This window comes from Elgaria multicarinata, chromosome 1, assembly GCF_023053635.1.
Source record: "Elgaria multicarinata webbii isolate HBS135686 ecotype San Diego chromosome 1, rElgMul1.1.pri, whole genome shotgun sequence".
Taxonomy (NCBI): Eukaryota; Metazoa; Chordata; class Lepidosauria; order Squamata; family Anguidae; genus Elgaria; species Elgaria multicarinata.
In genome coordinates, this window is record NC_086171.1 from 127652691 (window position 1) to 127674116 (window position 21426).

General features: G+C 41.7%; 1 protein-coding gene across 1 annotated transcript in view; it reads right to left on the bottom strand.

Annotated features, from left to right (window-relative positions):
• Nucleotides 1-4553: 4553 nt before the first annotated feature.
• The window catches only part of LRRC8D (leucine rich repeat containing 8 VRAC subunit D), a 57129-nt gene continuing 40256 nt past the window's right edge, over nt 4554-21426 (bottom strand). The window contains exon 2 of the mRNA XM_063136512.1: nt 4554-7205. Within this exon, the coding sequence (XP_062992582.1) occupies nt 4621-7203 (2583 nt within the window). The 5' untranslated portion in view covers nt 7204-7205 and the 3' untranslated portion in view covers nt 4554-4620. The remainder of the gene's footprint in view (nt 7206-21426) is intronic.

Genomic DNA, 21426 nt, shown 5'->3' on the forward strand with positions numbered 1-21426 from the left:
CGCAGCACTAGTAATGGAATATCCCGATCTAGAAGATGTATGTGTCTGGGTGGAGCCTTGCAGGTGTTATTCTCCCCCTTTGAAAAGAACAAACTGAATACTGTCTGAAAGTGCTCTCCAAATAAATACATATTTTAAAACAGGTGGGGAAGTTTATCTGTAAAGTTAAGAGAATCAAAATTTTGACACCCTAGAATAGGAAGAAAAGAGTTTCCTAGCACACATTGCTTTGAAATATTATTCTAATATAGAAAAGGAGCCAAGAAAGACTTACAGCACATGTCTGCTCAGAAGTAGCTCCTATAGAATTCAATAGAGCTTACTCACAGGTAACTTCATATAAGACTGCAGTGCAGCCTTAGGTAGTCTTTATTGCAAATTAGCTACTGAAGTTTTTATTTTATTACATTTATATGCTGCTTACATTGCCCTCCTCTCCATTTTATCCTCACAACCCTGTGAGGTTGGTTAGGCTGAGAGTCAGGGATTAGCCCAAGGTAGCCCATTGAGTTTCATGGCCAAGTGCGGACTAGAACCTGGATCTCCCATGTCCCATTCCAACACTCTAACCACTGCACCACGCTGGCTCTCCTGTTGAGGGCGGCATTTTCACTTCTAGTATGTGCTTCAACCACTTGAATCATCTGTTGCAGTGGTTCTCAATCTGCGGGCCATGAGCTACATGGAAAGGTTGCAGAACAGTTGAGGATACCTGTACTTGGCCCTGCACTTGACTTATTTTTTCCGACGATGCAAATCAAAGCCATTCTGACCAGGGCCGGATTATCAAAGAGGCTAACTAGACATTGGCCTAGGGCCCATGATTTTCATAATACAACACTGTTTTTGCCAACTGTGGCAGGGTTGAAGATAGATAAGATATTGAAGTATGAGTTATGTGCTTAAATTGGTAGGACAAAGACATTTATTAAGTGGCTTGCGTTGCATTACCTAAGTGGTCCATGGGGAATAAAAGCTTGAGAACCACTGACCTAGAGCTACTAGCTCAGTAACACGAATTGCAATATACCTCCTTTCTAGTTGTAGCAGGTAGTTGCATGGGATGATGGTAGAACAAAAGCCAACCTTGACAAGCAGTTTGGAGCAATATGCGTGTGAGTTAACTATCTTTCCCCATGAAAGTATTTATATTGAAAAGTTGAATTTATTTTTAAAGAACATGTAGAACAGCTGTGTATAATATTGGGCTAACAGCCTCTTCCCTACTCACAGGAGTGCTGGAAAGGGGAGCTTTGTAACAGAGAAAGGGGTCTGTTTAACCCTTCCCCTGCCAAACCTCTCCCCACCAGCCTGCCTTCCAGACCTTTGCTTGCTTTGCTGTCAAGAGTAGAGTTCCTTTGGGGTTCTGGTACTTTGTACCCTCCCCACCACTTCTCCCTTTCTGCTTCAAAGCACTTCCTCCAATTCAGAAAAGTAGATCTGCACTAGAAAGTACATAATTTCAGGAGACCAATTTGCCATGATTTGCTTTTTTTGGAACGAACAGGAACGAGATGGGCTATTGCCGAGGAAGCAAACTAAGAGGAAAGTGCTTTTTGTTTGTTGTTTATTTGCTGTCCAAAACTAGTCCACATGTCTGACTCAAGGTATTGGCTTGGAAGAGGAGCAAAATCATGTACTAGGAAGTTCTAGAAAGAGAAGGCTAAATTCAGCTTATAGCTAGTTTTTGCAGCCGTCCATTTTAAAGCATGTTTTTAGCCCCTGAAATGGATCCATCCCTGTTTAAATTAGCTGGTCCATCAAAAGGCCTTGATGGTGGCAGGCTTCCATATCAGATTCTACCCAACCTCTAAAATGTGAAGTCTGGCTGGTCCAATGCTTGTTTATTGTTGTTGTGGGGAATAGAGTCACTGCTTTCTGCTCTATGATTCTGGAAGGAATGCTGTAAGCTTTGCTGATGCTTTTTAAAAATTATTTTAATTTTATTTAAAAGACGCCTTTTGATTTTCATTTTAACTGGACTGTAACACACACAAGCTTCAAAGCATGATTTGAGGTGCTGCCTAAAGAGCTTCCTCTTTATGCAAAGTGGTTTTTCTAGCACGGTTTCCATCATCAAAATTCCTCTTTCGTGTGCTCTGAGAGTGGCACAGCATGAGGCCAAAGCGATACAGTAAAAGGCCTGTGAAGCACTCCCTCCGATTCACTCCAATGCCACACTCTCACAAGTGCATTGGCTGCAGAGTCTTCACTAGTGAGAGATCACATCCAGGGCTTGAACCTGGGATCTCCTGCATGTGATACCTGTGATGTTCCACAGCAGAAGGACTCTTCATGCAATTTACTCGGACTTGGCATACATAGCTGGGTCTGTGGGCTGCTGGCAGGATTTTATTTGTCCTATATTGTCTTTCCCCTGTGGCTAAGGGCCAAACTAGATGTGACATCAAGTGCATGATTAGCCCTTGCATGATTAGGTTTTGTTTGCTAAGTAGCACCCATCAGGGGAAGCTGTATCGGTACTGGGGGTGGTAAAAGCCCCCCTTGTCATGGTCCTCATCAGGAGTGACCCATCTACAGTTATTAGTTTGTCTACAACAAAACATGCAAAGACCAATCTCATGCTTAATGGCACATCTGGTTGGTCCTGAATGATCAGAGAAGTTGCAGTTGCAGTTCTAGTCCAACCTGCTCTCTTGCCCATGTCATGGACATTGCTGTCCACACATGGATATTGCTGGCCAAGTGGTGCTCTTGGTTGAGGTTGACCATACAGCACTAATTTACATAAGAACACAAAAGTCATGCTGGATCAGACCAAGGGTCCATCTAGTGGAGCATTCTGTTCACAGTGGCCAAACAGCTGTTGACCAGGAACCCATAGGCTGGACAGAATTTCCTATCGCATGTCGCTACGCAGTGAACTACCAGCACGTAATCCTGTGCTGTTGTGGCATTCCTGGTTGGTTGTCATAATTCCTCCCTGGCAATACCTAGATAGGAATTGCTCCCGCAACTGGACATGTACTCTTGCCCCAAGGAAGCCTGGATCTTTTGTTATATGTTCTTTCTCCCAAGCAAGCTGTCTATGTCTTCTATGGTACTGTCTGTCCTTCCTTCTGTGAGTTGATTGGTCAAAATTGTTATTTGAAGTTGGGATGGGTGGAATATAAGGGGAATTAAACTTGTGTGTGCAAGGCTCCTTGGAGTCTCTCAATTTCTGTGTTCTTACTGCCTGCACCAGAGGCTCTTATGCTTGAGGGTGCTGTAGAAAACCTCAGTGTCTGTGGATTAATCGTTTGTGCATGGGATGGGGCAGAATAACATCGCGAAATCATATCCCAGTCACTGTGCTTATTGGCTTCTTCTGTACCTGGCTGATGCAGGAGGGAGAGGGACACATTGTGGGCCGGCTGGTTGCTGTGCAGAGGGAGTGAACATTGTTGCCAAAGACACTGGGAATGTGGCTCTTGGCATGGCTGTGTTTTCAGTATTGCTGGATGATTTGTTTCTTTCTCAACATGGAGGCTGGAAGTGTAGAGGATACTGACTAAGCTCTGCTGATGATACATAAGCATAACGTGGCCCCATTGATTTACTGAGTGGTATACTGATTTTTTTATATCATAGTAGAGAATTTTATCACTTCTGGGTCTCCCCTGCCACCGTACTTTAATTTTTTGGCAAGCCACTTCTAAAACTATTTATTTCTAAACTAAACTATTTATTTAGGAGGAAAATCCTCTTTAAAAAAACCCCAAACAATCAAAAGTGGAAGTAAACCCCACTTTTCATATTACATTCTAATGTGCCATCCACAGTAGCAGCAGGTGATCTATTCTAGAGACAGGGAGGGAACTAGCATAGAGAAGTTTGAATTATTTGATGGTAAAGGATAAATAAAATCATCCCTTTGCTATATACCTAGCTAAGACGAGTCATTGGCCCTAATCCAGAAAACAGAATCACAAGCAATATGTATGCTGTTCATGGCTTACAGCACAATCCTGAGCGTGTCTACTCAGAATTAAGCCCACTGAGTTCAATGGGGTTTACAGCTAGGCAAGTGGGTATAACGAGTGCAGCTTTAAACCACAGAAGGGGATATATATTGCAAGACAGACAGAAGCTACATTCACGTAGTGCAGGGCAGATGAAGATTATATTGGCCAACTCACTAATGGATGCACATATAGAATAGATTTCCCTCGCTGGGTTAGTGCCAATGGTGCTTCACTTTCCAAAACTGAGTGTTTTTTTAATTTTAAAAAAATCTATTGTCTCTAAAAGGAGTGGAGCCATTAAAAGTTATTTATAGTAAGAAAAAGGTCACCAGTTTAATCATGTACATTAAGCAGGCGAGCAATTTGTAAACATTCAAAAGCGGCAGCATCCAAGTTACAAACATCTTAAAAGGAGGAAAAAAAGAATCAAGATTGTTTTAAGGATCCCCTCCCACCCTCTTCCTCTTCCCCTCCAAAATTTTTGGAAATGATGTTTTTAAAATACTACAAACACCGAACGAGCTTCTACCACCCTTAATAGTCCTTTCTTACAAAAAAGAAAAAGAGTTCCAAATTCTTAACACAGGGTTTTTGTTTTTATAACAACACATACTTTAATATGATCTATGTTAGTCACTTGGAGTTCAACCTCTGTTTAAATCCCATTCGCAAAGGGAATGTTTGTATCTTGGTTCAATGCTTCTTTGACTTCTGAAGGCAACGTGTCAAAGAGGTGATCTTCCACAATGAGTCCACTTTTCCTGAGAAGCCGACACTGCCCCAATGTCGCTGGGAGACGGTCTAAACAGTTCCCCTTCAGCTCCAGGTGGGTTAGCTGCAACAGCTGGCCAATTTTTTCTGGAATCGAGGTGATACAGTTTTGCCCCAAACTCAAAGTCCTCAACTTGGTGCACTTAAACAGCTGTTTTGGCAAAATATCCACTTTATTTCCTGTGATATGCAAATGCTGCAGGTTCTGAAGCAAGCCTATTTCCACAGGAATCACTGCAATGGAGTTGTAGCTTACGTCTAAGCATCTGAGTTTCTGTAAACTGAACACTGCAGCTGGTAAGGATTCGAGTTTGTTGTTGGAAAGGTAAAGCGACTCCAAGTTTTTCACATGGGTAATGGAAGGAGGAATGTTGACTATTTTATTGTGCCACAACTTCAGACAAGTCAGTCTTTTTAAATGTTGGAAGCTGATGACTTCTTCAATTGTGCGTATGCTATTGGACTTTAAATCCAGTTCCTGCAAGTTAGTGAGACTGAAAATGGCATGGGGAATTCGCTCCAGTTCACAGTTCTGCAATTCTAGCTCTGCTACATTCATCATTTTCTTAAGGCTATTCAGTACAAAGAGCTTGGTGCCATCGTTATGAAATACAAGCTTGGTGAGATGCGGGGCCACATCCGTGATGTTAGAGGGAATTTTGGTCAAATTGCTTTTCACATAGAGAATTTTAAGGTGCCGTAATTCTCTAAGGGATTCAAGTCCTATCATTTTATTGTTTTCAGAGTTCAAGTTGCCTATCAGGTACAACTCCCGAAGATTCTTAAGCAAGTACACCCAAGCTGGGATTTCTGCCACATCAGTGAACTTCACATGCAGGCACCTCAGGTGGTCACGGAGGAAGCTGAAGGCTGTTTGTTCCACCTTGGCGGGGCAGTGGTAGAGATGGAGCTCCTGAAGGTTCGTCATCTGGGAGATTTTCGCAGGAATTTTCGCTTCGGGGATCAGTTCAAGTTTCAAGACGTCCAAGTCTGTCAGATCGAAGACCGCGTCCGGGACCCCCGACAGCATGAACAGATGCAGCTCTTGCTTATCCTGGGCATTGCGGGAAACATGCTGCCGCAACTTTTCAAAAGTCCATTCATGGTTCAAGCTGATCTCCCTCAGTTTATTCTCACTCACCTCTGACAAAAAGACGCCAAACCGCTTGGAGTACAGCTGGTCGTACTGGTCGACCATGTGCAAGAGAAAGGCAAAATCATTTTTAACATCTGGAATATCACTGAAGCTGCTCTCCTCTCTAACTTTTTCAAAGGAGTATTCCTTCAGGGGTAACCGAAACAACCAGAAGAGCGTGTACAGACAGACAAAACCGTAGACGCAAATGAGAGAAATGTAACTAATGAGCAACTTTTTCAGCATGTAAGCCATGTTGTGGGTGCATTCGAACTCCTGATAGCCAGTCAGATGCTCCACTTTGGGCTTGCAGCTGTGCTCAAAACTGATTTCGTTGACAAAGTTTGCTGTGTAGCAGAGAATAAATATGAACTTCACAGTCTTGATGACAGTCTGGACAACATAAAGTTTATAAATCAAATCACTGTCCTCCACATGGGCCCGAAATTTCCGTACTTTTTCAAAGAGCGCTTTGGCTTGCTCTCCGTCTTTTTTATCCAAAATAGTCATGCTAGGGACCTCAATGACAGGCTTTTCTGCTGAAAACTTAAAGCCAGTCTTGTTTATCATAGGGGTACTAGCATTTGGACTCCCTTCATCACTACTGGTTGACACATGCTTTGGCAGAGACTGGGCTCCGGTCAGTCTCTGCTTATTCTCCTCGGAATCCTCACATGCTGTTTCAGACAGCGCTTTTGTAGTCCAAGGAGATTCAAAGCACTTCCCTAAGATAGAGACAAAGTGCTCGATCTTTGAGCAAGTTTTGGGGTATTTAAACCAGAAATTGCTGCTGACCATTAAGATAATAGTATGTATAAGAGCTAAGTAGGGAAAGTACTTTGAATACCAAGGAAGAGCCAAGTGATAACACATCTGGTTAATGAAAACATATTGCTGAAAATCCAAGTTAGTTTGTCGACCCAGAAAATCTTTCTGTTCCTTCTTCGGTTCCTGACTTGGGATGGTGGAGTGCAATGGCGGAAAGGTAGTCCTGCTCAGAGGTATGTCAGGTGTAACGACAGACGCTCTGTCAAAGGAAACTGTCTGCGCTGCCTGCGGTTCTTTGTCTTGAACAGCTGCTCTTTCGGATTCTGGTACGTTTATAACTTTGGCACTTCCCGAGGAGCTGGGCTGCCCTTTTGCATTGACGGCGGACTGCAGCACAGGCAAACAGACCACCTGATCTTTGGTCAGCTGCATGGTTCCAGCAAAAATGGCGACCATTAGCATAACAACTGCTAGATAATCCATAAATACGTCCCACCATGGTTTCAGAATACGGTAAGTTGGCTGAATGTCATTAAGGGATGCAACTTCCGCAAGGGTAAACATTCCTGAAACAAAACGAAAGAAAGAGCTGTCATTTATTGTTGGCAGATACAAGTACAGTTTATATTCTTAAACGCAAATTATTTTATCTGCTAGTGAAAACTGTTTGCTTTCTGAAAGAACAAGAGGAATACATGCTTAACCCTTATCATTTCCCAGACTGAGAAGCACCACTGATGGACTGACTCAATGTTGGTCAGTTTTATTTTCTCAATGAAAATAAAGTCAAAGAGCCATCAGTGATGACTCGGTGCCAATTCATTTTGTAAGCAAACCCTGAATGCCCAACAGTATCTGGATGGAACATTACCATGCCATACTCACTAGAGTGAGGCCTTGAACAACTTAAAAGAAAATATTGCAAATGCAGAGCATGGCAAGGACCGAGGTCATGGGGTTCACAGGATAGTAAAACCACATTAAGAGTGTGGCCATTAATTATGGGTGCTTAGCGCATAATATCTGCGGTCTCCCAAGAGGCACAAACAGACTCTCAAGCGGCTGTGAGAGAACAAGGGGCACAAACCAGTACAAACAAAAACAAACTGGGTTTATTAATTAAAACTTAACGACAATCCATTAAAAATGAGAGCTAGCTCACAAAGTAGCAGCACAGGGACTTAAAACATCAAATAAATAAATTAAAGAGCAGCTACAAATAATAAGAAATTCAACTGTCATAAAAATAAAGACCAAAAGGCGGTGGGGAGGGAAGGCCATTATATTCGATGTTAAACTAGAGGTGTTGAACCTCAGGCCTTCAGGCCCACATGTCAAAACCACGCTCCCTGGCGATCCAATCCAGCCCTTCCAAGGTTCCCAAGATAGTAAACTCCCTTTTCCCTGGCCTCACCCCCTTTCCCCACCTGCCAATCATTTGGTGGTTTCTCAGCTTTCATGGGGTTTCTCCCCCATTCTAAAAGGTTGATACACCTTTCCTAAGGCTTAAATACTGGCAGTAAGAGCTTTAAGGTACAATACGCTGGTATCTTGACCCCATCTTTTTCTTTTCAAACCTGCCCATCACTGCGATGCAGCCCCCAAGAGCTGCTCTTGAAATTAAATTTGGCAATTGGTCTGAAAGACGTTTAATGCCCCTGCGTTAAACCCATGTTTTGTCTCTTCCATTGAAATCAGAGGGACTGAAAATGCATTACTTGGTCTGGATCACCCCCCTTTGACTTGATAGCTGTGCTGCACCTTCCATACACAACCCCAATCCTAATCCTCTTTGCTTAAAAACTGTTTCCACTGAGTCGAGTGGGACTTGCTTTCAAGTGAGCAAGCCTAGGATTGCAGCCTTAGTCTCTTCTGAGTCTATGAAAACTACTATTACTACTACTAATAATAATAATGGTGAGATAAATGTTAAGCACAACAGTACTGCCTGTCAGAAGTGGCCATGTGGTACAATTACTTGTCAACAGCACTGCTATGGACCACACTACCCACCCCTTCAGAGAAAGATCAGGTCACTAAAAACAGCTCTGTAGGCCAGTTTAACAGGGCCAAAAGGCCTACCCACTTTCAGAACATTCCTTTTGAAATCATATAAAAAGGAGGAAGCACCATGAAGTTTAGCTCTCTCTCTCTCTCTCTGAAACCCAAAAGGAATAGTGTTCATAAATGGAAAAATTTATTCCTGCTTTTCTTCAGAATTTTTATTATTATTACTGTGGTACAAGCCAAGATGGTAATACTGATGTCAGACTTACTAAAATGCTGTTTTTCTAATATCTTTGCATTAAATACCCTTCAAAGTTTTAGAATTCTTTTTGTTTCTTTGCTGAAGAAAGCAGTGCCCAAAACAGTTTAAGGTTCTTGTTTCACTGACTTCTCTAGTTCCCACTGCCATTTTTTAACTAAACACACAACTAGCAGGTTTTCCTTCATAGAAATGTTGCATGCCAAACACATCAGGTCCTTGTTATCCAATATACCACCAGCTTAGGAAGTCCTAGTTCCACAGCAACAATGTAAGAATTTGGCAAATAAGTCACTCCGAAACCAGCATTCTTCACTCCAAATCTTACAAGCAGATCTGGCTCCTGGCTTTTGAAAGGGCAATAATAATGAGCAGGCAGTCTCTAAAACACATACATGCCAACTTGCCACTAACAGCTGGTTAACTAAACGCAATAATATTTCCTGGCTATTCATCACTGCCAAGATTGGTGAAAGCTAGGTTTCCAAAAGTGAGTGAGTGTAGCCTAGGCAATCATCAGTTTCAGGGCTGCAAGCTCATTGAGCTCACTGAGACTTACTTCTGAGTAAACATGCATAGAAGTGAGCTGCTAGGTCCTTTAAAATACTTTTACAGCCCTAGCAGCCAGGAAGAGAAATGGTAAATAATATAGCCTTCAAGGAGGAGGAGCTCAAACTTATTCCGGCTAAATTAACTTGCACATGCTTTCCATTTTAACCATATCCAATTTAATCTGCATAACTTATTTTTAATTCCAAGGTACAGTTTTTATAGAAATTTGCTCCCCGCCCCCTAAACTGGAACGGTCAATAGCAAATAGGGAACAGATGGCCAGGAGAATCACGGGTAAGGAACTGGGTTATCAACCAATACTACTGGTCAGACCAGTTTTGGGGAGCCTACTGCTCCCCAAACATATAATCTGTTTTTTTTAAAAAAAAAAATAGGTTCATTTTGCATATGAATATGATGTGCATGCACATGCGGGGAGTGGAAAATGGGCCTGAAGGATGCGTGGCAAAGGATCCAGGTGTGAAATTTACATCTGCCTTGATGACCAAGCCAAACGCAGCCTGGCCACAAGCCAGCCCACCCACAGTACAAAGCTTGTCTGGTATTGCTCTTGCCTTGGGACCAGGGATGAACCTGAGCAGCAACAGGAGCCATAGTAAAGTGTGGAGTGGAGGGCTGCAGGGCAGGAACACTGAGAGGACTCAGGCAGCAGCAGCAGCAGCCAGCTTGGGCAGGGCAGGGGGAGCACCACTGGTCCATGTGGTCTTAATTATGTGCAACTTTGACTGTAGTCTTAAGTGACCTGTTCTGTGTGCATTTGGAGTTCTCTGCAACACAAACAGGGCCAAATATGATCCTCTGAGGTTCCCCCAGATGGCCATGCCCTCCTTTTCCTTGGCCCCACTCCCTTTTCCCCAACCACTAATTGTTGTTGGGTTCCTGGCTTTTTTGCAGTTTTCCCCCGTTCCTAAAAGGCTGCAATGCCTCTCTCCTAAAGCTTAATTCCTGGCAATAAGAGCTTCTCTGAAACTGAATTCAGCCTGCAGGCTGGAAAACGTTCAACAGCCCTGGACTAGAGGCTCTTGGGCCAAACTAGATGATCCATTAGATGTTTTGGGTTTTGCCATAAAAAGCAACTGCTGTGGGTGTCCTCCCTTGTACGCTATAGTGCTCATAAAAATCCACACACGTCCAGCTGCTATTTGCAGTTTCCTGCAAGCACAAAGCGGCTTGGAAGGAAGTAGGGTTTTTATGAGGAGTGCAGCACAGAAGAAAGGCTTAACCCCATCCCTCTCGCTATGATCCTAATCCTGATAAGGCCAAAGTTGTGTGTGTGTGTGTGTGTGTGTGTGTTTAAAAAATGAAGCATAAATGCATTTATCATGTCATCTATGGAGTTTAGCCCTCATCCATTTGGAAAATAGGTGTTTTCTAGAATGTCCTCTAAGTGCCTTACTAATATGCTTCGCGCGCGTGTGTGTGTGTGTGTGTGTGTGAGAGAGAGAGAGAGCTCATGTTAGAGAAAGTTGGATATGACAGTGTGTAGCCTCTCCTGCTGGCTTACCTGCTTAAATTAACTGCTCTGCAAGCAATGTTAATTCTTTCTCTTGTGCTCATTTCCCAGTTGTGTTCTGGGTGGTATCATAGCTAAATGGTATTGCTTGGTGGCAAGACAAGCACATGAAGAACTGCTGTACAACCTAAGAGTGCTAACCACAAGGTGGAGGCATAGAGAAGATGCAAGACTTCTTTTTGCAGAAGCAATGCTAGTATTTTGTCAGCAAGGCTTATTCTTCTATATCAAGGCTGAGCAACTTGTGCCCCCATCACCACCATGATATTTTGCCTAGAATTTCCATGATTGCTCACCATTGGCTTTGTAGACCAGGGGTAATGGGAGTTGCAGACAAAAACATCTGAAGGGCCACAAGTTGCTCACTCCTATTCACTGGGCCTCTGCAGACAACATGCTAAGCCACGGTTAGGCCGCTAACCCTTTTGCAGCAAATGATTAGAGAGCATGTTTAAAGCATGGTTATGTAGCCACCATGGTTAGAAATGGCTCAAAGTGCTTAATCATCGTGGCTTAGCATGTTGTCTGAACAGAGTCTATATGCCAAACTATTGTAGCCTTAGAAATACCTCCCACCAATTTGCGTTGTCTTCAAATCCCTTCGTTACTTGCATTATTGTAGATTTTTGATTCATTTACCAGAATTTGTAATCTTTTCCCCTCTTAGATAAAAAAGTGTTCTTAATTTGAGCAAAACACTTGCCATCAAATTGTTTAAGCATGTTTGCCATCTTTCTGAATTTCCTTGCCCTTTCTTGTTTATGCCTTTATATATTTTATTTTTAAATTATCCTTTTCCAGCTTCCTTTTAACTAAACCCTTCCATATTTGAGAATGTTCCCCTTTCACAATTACAGCATTATTTGAAATGCAGAAAAGTCTATTCTCCATAACAATAATAACGCTTTCAGAACAACAAGGGTGGAAATTAAGATGATGAAAAACAAAGCCCCCTGTTCATTCTCAGAAGGCTTATGAGAAATATTTCAAGTTAAGGGGAAGCACAGTTTACAAGCCACGTTTTGACAAGTTGTTAAATTAGTTTTCTAAGTAGCCCTTTGCTCCACAGGGCCTCTCGGTCCCTTGATTTCGCTGACTCAAAAACCATCTTGGTGCATTTTATATAATGCAGATTTGGAGGGTGTTAGGTTTAAACAGTTGATTGGATACCTTTACAAAACAAAAACACTCGGTTTTATGATTGGCAGACATAACTGCTTACCAAGCCAGTTTAGTCTGGTATATTAAATTCTGTAGATTCTCTTAATAACCTGTGGAGGTTGGAAAGCATTTTCTATTTCATAACTCCTTCCGTGTTCCTTGGCAGGGGCCCATGCATATGTGACTGAGAGTTACCTTCATCCAACCTCTGGGGAAAGAGTAATAAAGCGTATTTTGTGCAAAGGCCAAAGTTAGATTAAAGCTTGGGTCCGTGTAATGTTCATAAAGTTATGCTTTTGAACAAAACACTCAGCTTCAAAAAAAAAATTAATTAAAATTAAGAAAGGATCTAGAGAAATTATGGACTGTCAGCAAAAATACTGGTATTTCAGTTGTTTAAGCTTTATTGTACTTTGTTTCACACAAGGAGCTTTCTAACTCTTCTTGCGCTTTCCAGTCAACTTTTCACCCTCATATCCATATTGCATAATGCAGGAAAAGCAGTCATTGGAAATCTGCAGAGTGTGTGTGGGGGTGGGGGGTAACAATGCTCTGCGCCTTGCCAAGCCGCAATTCCTAGGAGAAAGTTGGAAAATATGCAATACGTTGGGCTCATCTACACCAAGCAGAATATTGCACTATGAAAGCAGTATATAAAAGGCAGGAGCCACACTACTGCTTTATTTTGGTACTGAAGTGCACTGACAACCCTTGGGGCCCATGATACATTTACACCAAGCAGGATATAACTCTCTGAAAGCGGTATGTCAATGGGCCCCAACAGTTGTCAGTGCATTTCAATACCGCTATAAAGCAGCAGTGTGGCTCCTGCCTTTTATATAGCGCTTTCGTACCACTATCATAGTGCAATATCCTGCTTGGTGTAGATGAGCCCTTACTTCTTTAGCACTAAAGTCGCTAAAGTTAGCGATCTAAAGTCGCTTTACTGCTTTAGGACAAGCTTTCCTCAGCCTGGTGACCGCCTAATATTTTGGACGTCACTTCCCATCAGCTCCAGGCAACATGGCCAATGCTCAGGAATGCTGAGTGTTGGTAGTCCAAAACATTTAGAGGGAACTGGGTTGGGGAAGACTGCTTTAGTAGAAATATAAATTATATTAAGTTATGAGTGAAACAAGTTCTACATAATGCATTCCTATTTTATGTCTGACCAGAGGAAACTACAGCAAGTACTTTCTTGAACATTTGAATCAACCTAGAAGTCAGAAGGAGGAGGAAGAGCTGGAGGCAGACAAAGACTGTTGTACAGGAACTGTTCCTGTTTGTAATGAGTTTAGGGAAATCCCTAAACATGTTCCCTTTTGTGCAGTAGGGTGCAGCTTAAGGAAATCTGCTCTGAAGGAAGCAGGGTGGGTTTTTTTTGTGTGTGTGTGGGGGGGTGTTCTTCACATCTCTATGCATGTCACAACTTTTATTTAATTATTTATTGCATTTCTATACTGCCCAATAGCCAAAGCTCTCTGTCCAAGCTTTGGACAGAGCTTAACTCCCCTGGGGAGTTATGAACTAGCTGGGTTGTTTATTTTGATTTAGGAATTCAGAATTGTGAATCTTTGGAGAGACAACCTAGAGTTTGAACCCAAGAACAAACTGTAGGATCTAACTCAGGGTTGTCTGTCCCCCAACAATCCACAATTCCAGGTTCAGAAGTCACAATACATAATGCAGGCACAGAGCATTGATGGGTTCTTTAGCTCCACCTGGCTGCAATGGAAACAATCAAGTGGCAACAGAACTACCATACTCACTCGCTCCCACTCCATTCATAATAACCCACCGTTTAACAAACCATGAGTTTCTGTGCTAACTAAGTCAATGGTAATGTGATTCCATACTCATTGTAGAGTAGTCTGAACAAATGCTCAATTGTGAAATCATTTTACTTTATCAGTGTTAAGTAACTAATTTTTTAAGTTTTTCTCTGTTCACCAACAACTTTCCATTCTTAGTAGTGTATCTTTTAAGTATTTGTGATGCTGTTTGAAACAGATGAGATCTCTACAGTCCTGTTTTCTTTCTAAATCTATAGCAATATTGTTTAATAAAAGCAACAAAGAGTTCTGTAGTACCTCAAAGACTAACAAAACCTATTACGGGATAAGCTTTTGTGGGCTAGAATCCACTTCATTAGATGTAGTAACAGCATGCTAGGCACTCCTGAAATAGTACTACTACTATTAGAAACAGATGAAAGTTTGCATTCAAAGGAATATATACATGCAGATTTGGGTATACATAGTTGGTACAGTGGAATGGCAAAGACCAGGAACAATGAACTAAGAAATCCTTGGCTCAACTTTTACCTCAGCTATCAGCTCTTAAGATGGCCTTCCGAAAACTGTCCTCAATTACTTTCTGTGTCTCCTCTCACATCAGCCATACAAAGATAACACTGGCCATTCAAGGTTATTACAGAGATAAATGTGCTCTGAAGAACTTAGGAAAATACTATTTTATTATTATAGGGTTTTTTTTGTTCATTATGAGGAATGACACAAAGAAGGGGGGCTTCTACTCAGTGCTGGCTCCAAGGATCAAACCCCCCACCTTCAGCAAATCTACCTTCTCGCCACTTGTTGCCACCAGCTGCTATTGCTCTTCAATCTCTCTCTCATCACTGCTACCACTTGTTTGCTTGCTTGATAGGCATAGAGCCAGTAAGTAGGCGATGGCATCTCCTCCACCTTCTCAACACCACTGTCTGGGCCAGAGGGAAAGGCAATGAAACAAGCATGTTGCAGTGGTGAGGAGGGGCAACTCCAGAGGGGTCTTGTCAGTGGGTCCGTGCTGAGGTGTGGGCCCTTGGCAGGTGCCCACCATGCCTGACCTCAACACCAACCCTGCTTCTCATTAACACCAAATGAATCATTTGTTAAGTAGGCTGATAACAAGGTTATTTAAAAGCTTTAGGAAAAGCGCCAACACAATTCACTAAAACAGCACCTGTACTGCTGGCGAAGAAGGAGAAGGGAACCAACAAAAGAAAACACACATCTCTTAAATGAGGCGGAGGGGGGAGGGATTCAAAGGAAATTACGTGCAGATAAAACAATCAGGTCAGAATACGAAACAGTGGCAATTAACACATCCACAGACAGAAAGATAATACCAAGAAACTAAACTGCATGCCTAGGTTAAGCTAGTAAGTATAACTATTAGTATATAAATAGTATTGCCTGCCCAATTAAATTTCCTCTAATTAGATGTTAGGAAAAGCCCTGTTAGTACAACCCCCTGAGAGACCAAGACTTTTTGTGACAAAGCCTAAGTTCACAGCTATTAAAGTTACTCCAAGATGACAAACTCCTGGGTTTCTTATTACATCGGAAGAGAGATGGGTTTGCATGTAAATAAACCTTCCACTCAGAGCTATTCCAGATGATCCTGTTTATTGCACAATATATGCGCAACTGTTTGTTATTCAGTGTCTGCAGGTGATCTTTCTCCAAACTAGCACATGTGTTGCAGGGAACTTTCATCTCCCCAGCAATAAGTCACTATATATATATATATATATATATATATATATATATATATATATATACACACACACACACACACACACAAGCTAATTCCATGAATGTCACCAGCATCACTTGGCTACTGACTTTAATATCATAATGAATAGAATTCCTTTCTCTGGTTCCCGTGATACTAAAACATATATATGATTTAACTGTTAAGAGGCTGGCTGCCCCCTTGCACAACCAGTAAAGACCAGAATTACTTAAAACCAAACATCCAGCCAGGAATTGGTAAACATGAGCAGGACTAGTGCCTGGATCCAAATCAATGGCCTTAACATTTCATGGGCATTTCTGCCACCACCACCACCCATTAAAATATATGTATTTATTTAAGATTGTGGGCTCCAGAAGTGTAATTCTCATTGTTCTTTAAAACTGATAGGCTGCAATCCTATCTCATTCTTTACTTGGAAATAAGCCACTTTGATTCAATGGGGCTTACTCCCAAGTGGACATGCAAAGGATTGTATTGTTAAAGTCCCAAGGAAGACTGTCACTTTCCCATCAAGTCCTATTTTATGTGCGTACACACAGACACCACAACGCTATCTGACTCTCATGTAACAAGGACTGGTTATAGCACCACAGAAGTATCCATTTGATACTGTTTTTCTGGGCATCATTATTTGCAGTTAACTATGAAACTAACTCTTCCTTTCCAGTTATAATTGATTAGCCAGCTGATGCAACTGAATAGAAAGAAGAGGCATAACTGAATATTATATGCTCCCAAATAGCTGGGATTGGCTTCTCCTGCCTCCATCACATTTTATTTTGAGGGAACATGTCAGGAATTACAAACAGGCACAGATTTTAAGATTTATATTATTTTTTCTCTTTTCCTTTGGCCTTTCAAGCCTTTCATCTATTCTTATTCAGCTGGGTTCACACAACATGCTAACCCACCCAGTGTGGGTTGTTGTTGAACCATGGGTTATCATGTTGTCTCATGCAATGCTTTTTCTGCAAGGTGGGTTATCATGTTGTCTGAACGCAGCACGTTTTCTGAAGGGTTGCTCGTTAACCATGCAGTGTGGCTTGTTAACCACCATGAACAACCCAACAACAAGCCATGTGTTCTCAAGGTGGCTTGTTCGAGAAAATAAAACACACAGCATGTTTAAGAAATCACCCTGCAGAAAATGCACTGCATTCAGACAACACAATAGCCCATGGTGGGTTAACATGTTATGTGAACCCAGTCCATGACTCTTAGCTGAATGTGTGAACTTCCACTGAAAAGCAATGTTGTCTGTGAATGAAACAAGGCAATATGAAAGTGCTCCCTATACCGTTGATCTTGGACGGATCATTCATAGATGCAAGTCAAAACACCATGTCAGTTAGGCATTAGACTACAGCTTCTATCGGGGAACAAAAACCAATCACCATGGCATAAAATAGCAAGATTAATTTTACATAGTTGATTCCTGAAGCAGATCATAATATTTTCAAAAATAAAAGCAAAGAGTTCCCTTTTCTGTACCACTTCAGGGCAGTAGTCAGTAACTGGTGGCGTTTAAGCCAAATCTATGCTAAAGGGTACCACCAGGCCCAATAGTTTCCAACTTAGAGGAAAACACAGATGTGGTGAAACTGGCATCTATGGCAACATAATTTGTAGTCAAGGCATTTAGGGGATTTAACTGCTGGTACATCACCCCTTACTCACTTCTCACAGTGGCCATCCAGTAAACTTGCCAACGAGGGCTTTACAGGCTTTGTACAAAAGAAATATGTGGGAAGCAAGTAAGCAACTCAAGCCATTTCCCACTTCTGGTCTTACAACTGACAAATATGTATCACCAAGATCCACATAATCAACAACTTATAATGCTAAAACGAAGTCTTTTGAAATGACTATCACTCTTAATTAATTGCTTGTAAAATAGTGTCAATGTCAATATTTCTTTGTAAAAACTCCTCTCTTAAAAAAGCCTGTCATCTTTTCCTTCTCAATTCAGAACAACAAAACAAAACAAAAAAATAGTTTTTTTGTTTGAACAGGTGTTAAACTGCAGCCAGAGATTCAAAGAATCCCTTCAGGACTAGGCTGAAAAATATTACCAAACCATCAAGAATTTCAAACCAATGACTCAGGCTCCCTACAGGAGATTATTTAAATAAAACTCATCACTTCCAAATTAATAATTTTGACTTTTAATAAAAGTTTTTTTAAAAATCCACTGCCATTACTCTTATTAACTTTTTGGAATTATCTGCAGTCACGGAATGAAAAAGCATTCTTTCAACCCAAACCAGTTTTGAACCAACTCCCACCTCCCAACTCAGCTGTCAAGAGACGTATTGGGGAAACAGTACAACACAGTGCATTTGGGAATTCTACTAAAATTCTCTTATCAACTCAGACACTTCCAGAATAATTTCCATATGCCCTCCTGCTCCCCTCCATCTCAATCCCCTCCCCCTCACAAACCAATCGATGTAGATCCATGATAAGAAACACCATATGCTCGCACTCACAGGGGTTTTGCTAAATATTCTTATGGGGGATGAACAATTCAAACAGAGGATTTTGAACACATACAGCTGTACAGGAATAATCCCAAAAGTGGTACCTCCGTCTCTGCATGTGTAACACCCCAGGGTTAATCCCTGGCATTGCTTATTAAAGAATATAGGTATCCAAGATGGAAAGGACCTCTTCCTGAGAACTAGGGGTCTTGCTGCCACTCACGAGACCATACAAGGCTGGATGGACCAATGGTATGATGGTATTAAACAGCTCCTTATATCTGTTCCCCAAATTAAAGGAATATTGGTGCAGCTAATATCTTGCCCTCTGAGAGGCACAAGAAGCAAAGGCTGTGAAATCTGTTCAGCTATGAACTTTCCCTAGACTTTGGTTTGGGTGGAGCTGGGAAAATGTGGACAGCAATGGATTAGTGGCATGTTCAAAAGGCACCAGCCTCCATTGCTTATTACTAATTTATCACTGATTAGTAACTCACACAGGTTCCAAAGTGCAGTTTATTAACTGACCTCAGAGGGTGGGCTGGTGAGCAATGAGGCAGCAGCAATGTTATGTTGAACCCAATGACCCAAAAGTATAATGTCACCTAGGAAAGCAGTTTCTTTTATTTGAACGGCTGCAGGAGAAAGCAGTACTTAAAGGGGCCTGGTTTCGTTGACGCTACAACGAACAGTGAGACTATGGGCAGGCACTATGTGGTGTAGGGGCTAGAGCAGCCTCTAGATGTGTTGGACTTCAACTCCCATAATCACCCCGCCACCCTGGGGGATGATGGAATTTGTAGTCCAGCTCATTTGGAGGGCACCCAATTGGGAAAGGCTGGGCTAGAACATTTCTCACAGCACCTCTTGAAGGAAAGATGGAATACAAATGGAATATAGCTTCACAAGCTGCTGCGGTATGACTAAACATCTGCAAAGCCTGGTGTTGGAACACAATACAGATGGGGAATAGGAAAAATCAGCAATTGTTCAACTCACTGAGCACAAACACTGTTGGAAGTTAGTGATGTTCACTTATCCTGGAATGTCCAGACCTAAACTAATGATTAGAAGTTAGTATAATGTTCCTGACATACTTCTAAAACCATATAGTGTTCTTGACATAGTTCATCCCCTTGGCCTTCCTTTTCCTGAAACAGCTGTTTGGCTCCCATTTTGCCCTTCCCAATACTGTGAAAACTTTCCAGAACTGCTTGCGTTAACATCATAAAGAGTACACAATGGATGAAGGTAACACTTTGTGTTCAGTTGCAACCTGGAAACAAGACTCCAATTTCATTTGAAGGGTAAAGCTCAGGTGAAGCACTTATAAGCACAGCACACTCATCAAGTTGGTCTTGCATGACTGATACAATAGGAGCTCAGTTTAAGTAGGGTGGGCATATGAAAAGGAGGGCAGGGCTCCTGTATCTTTAACAGTTGTATTGAAAAAGGAATTTCAGTAGGTATCATTTGTATATATGCAGAACCTGGTGAAATTTCCTCTTCATCACACCAGTTAAAGCTGCAGGTGCCCTGCCCTCTTTTAAATCTGGTCACTCTAGTATAGCTCCTGAACCTTTAACTATTGTGATGAAGAGGGAATTTCACCAGGTTCTCCATACATACAAATGACACCTGCTGAAATTCCCTTTTCTATGCAACTGTTAAAGATACAGGAGCCCTGTCCTCCTTTTCATATGGTCACCCTAGTTTAAGACACGAAGTCAGGTATCTCAAAAGCAACAGAAGTGTCTCTTTAAAGCAGGGGTGCTAATTCTCTGGCCCGGGGGTGGGGGTGGGGGTGGGGCGAATCTTCCCCTCACCTTTCCTTGGCACCTTTCCCCAACTAACTACCATTTGATAGGTTCCCAGGTTTTGTGGTTTTTTCCCCATTCTAAAAGGTTGAAATACCTCTGCTTAGCTCTTGTCAATATGAGCCAATTTTGATTATGGGAATTGTAGTCCAACATATCTGGAGGGCACCAGGTTGCCTTTCCCTGAGAAGCCAACAATCTGAAGAACAAGCAGTTATTTTTACCAAATGTACCAGTCTCTATCCAGACACAATCATAAGGCCCTTACTAGGCTTTCCAGTTGTACTGAAGCCAGTGGAAGTAGTAGTCCAAAACATCTAGAGGGCAGCATGTTACCTACCCCTAAGTCTAGCCCATTGCAAATATCCTTTTTTTAAAAATGGGTTGTGGTGCAATCCTATTCAGAAATAGGCCAAGTTCAATGGGATATTCCCCTAGGTAAGTCTGTATAGAAGCCTAATTCTAGTTCATACTCTTCTCTCTCCTCATAAACAATGTGACTGGGTTCGAACAAAACGATAACCAATGGTGGGTTAAATAGTCAACGGTTGATTATTGTGTTATCTGTCGGAATTTTTTTTACACCATAGTCGGTTATTCAATTGAAATCACCAACGCAAATAACAAACACTGTGCAGAGTTGATTATCTGAACAACCGTTGGCTATCCTGTCATGTGTCCGGCACCATTGACTATTTTGTTGTCCACAGTTGGTTATTTTTTGCGACTACAGAGTCCCCTGGCAAGAGTGACCGAAGCGGTGGCTGCCAATCTAGTCCAGCCAACAGAACTCACAATTGCTGATGGGATACCAGCAGGAAGACTGGTGTATGTGTGACTATGGTGTTGTCCATATGCAACCTCTGTGTCATTTTTTACGTGAGCCTGTTATTCACAATACCATGAGGTTATTTTTGTCCTTGTGGGAAAGTTTTAATAGGCTTACACATCACTCCTAAAATATAGAGAAGTGAGATAATTGCGTGCACTTTATCCATGACAGTAATACTTCAGTATAAATGATAAATTATAACCAAAGTATATGCATTTAATGGATTGCAGTTTTACCTCTAGTTTCTACTGCTGGTTTGCATATTCTCTAATGCTGATCTCTTGTGGCCTTCTTCCTCAAAAACATAAAAATAATACCAAACTAAACACCACAAATATAAACCAGTACAACACCCCTCTTACACAGCCAAGATGCACATAGTTAATACAGAAGGGGAAGTGTCATTTTCTTGATTGGATGTCTAGCTAATTTTCCTTTTGCATACAAGGCCAAATATTCCTCTGAAATTCAATTGCTGATGGTGTTTGGCTCCTAAGGAACAAGTAATCTTAAAAAGACAAGCTCTAGTAACTTTACAAAATATGTTGACCTTCCCTTTTGAATGTTTGATTAAAAATATGTTTACAAAATTTTTGCCAGAG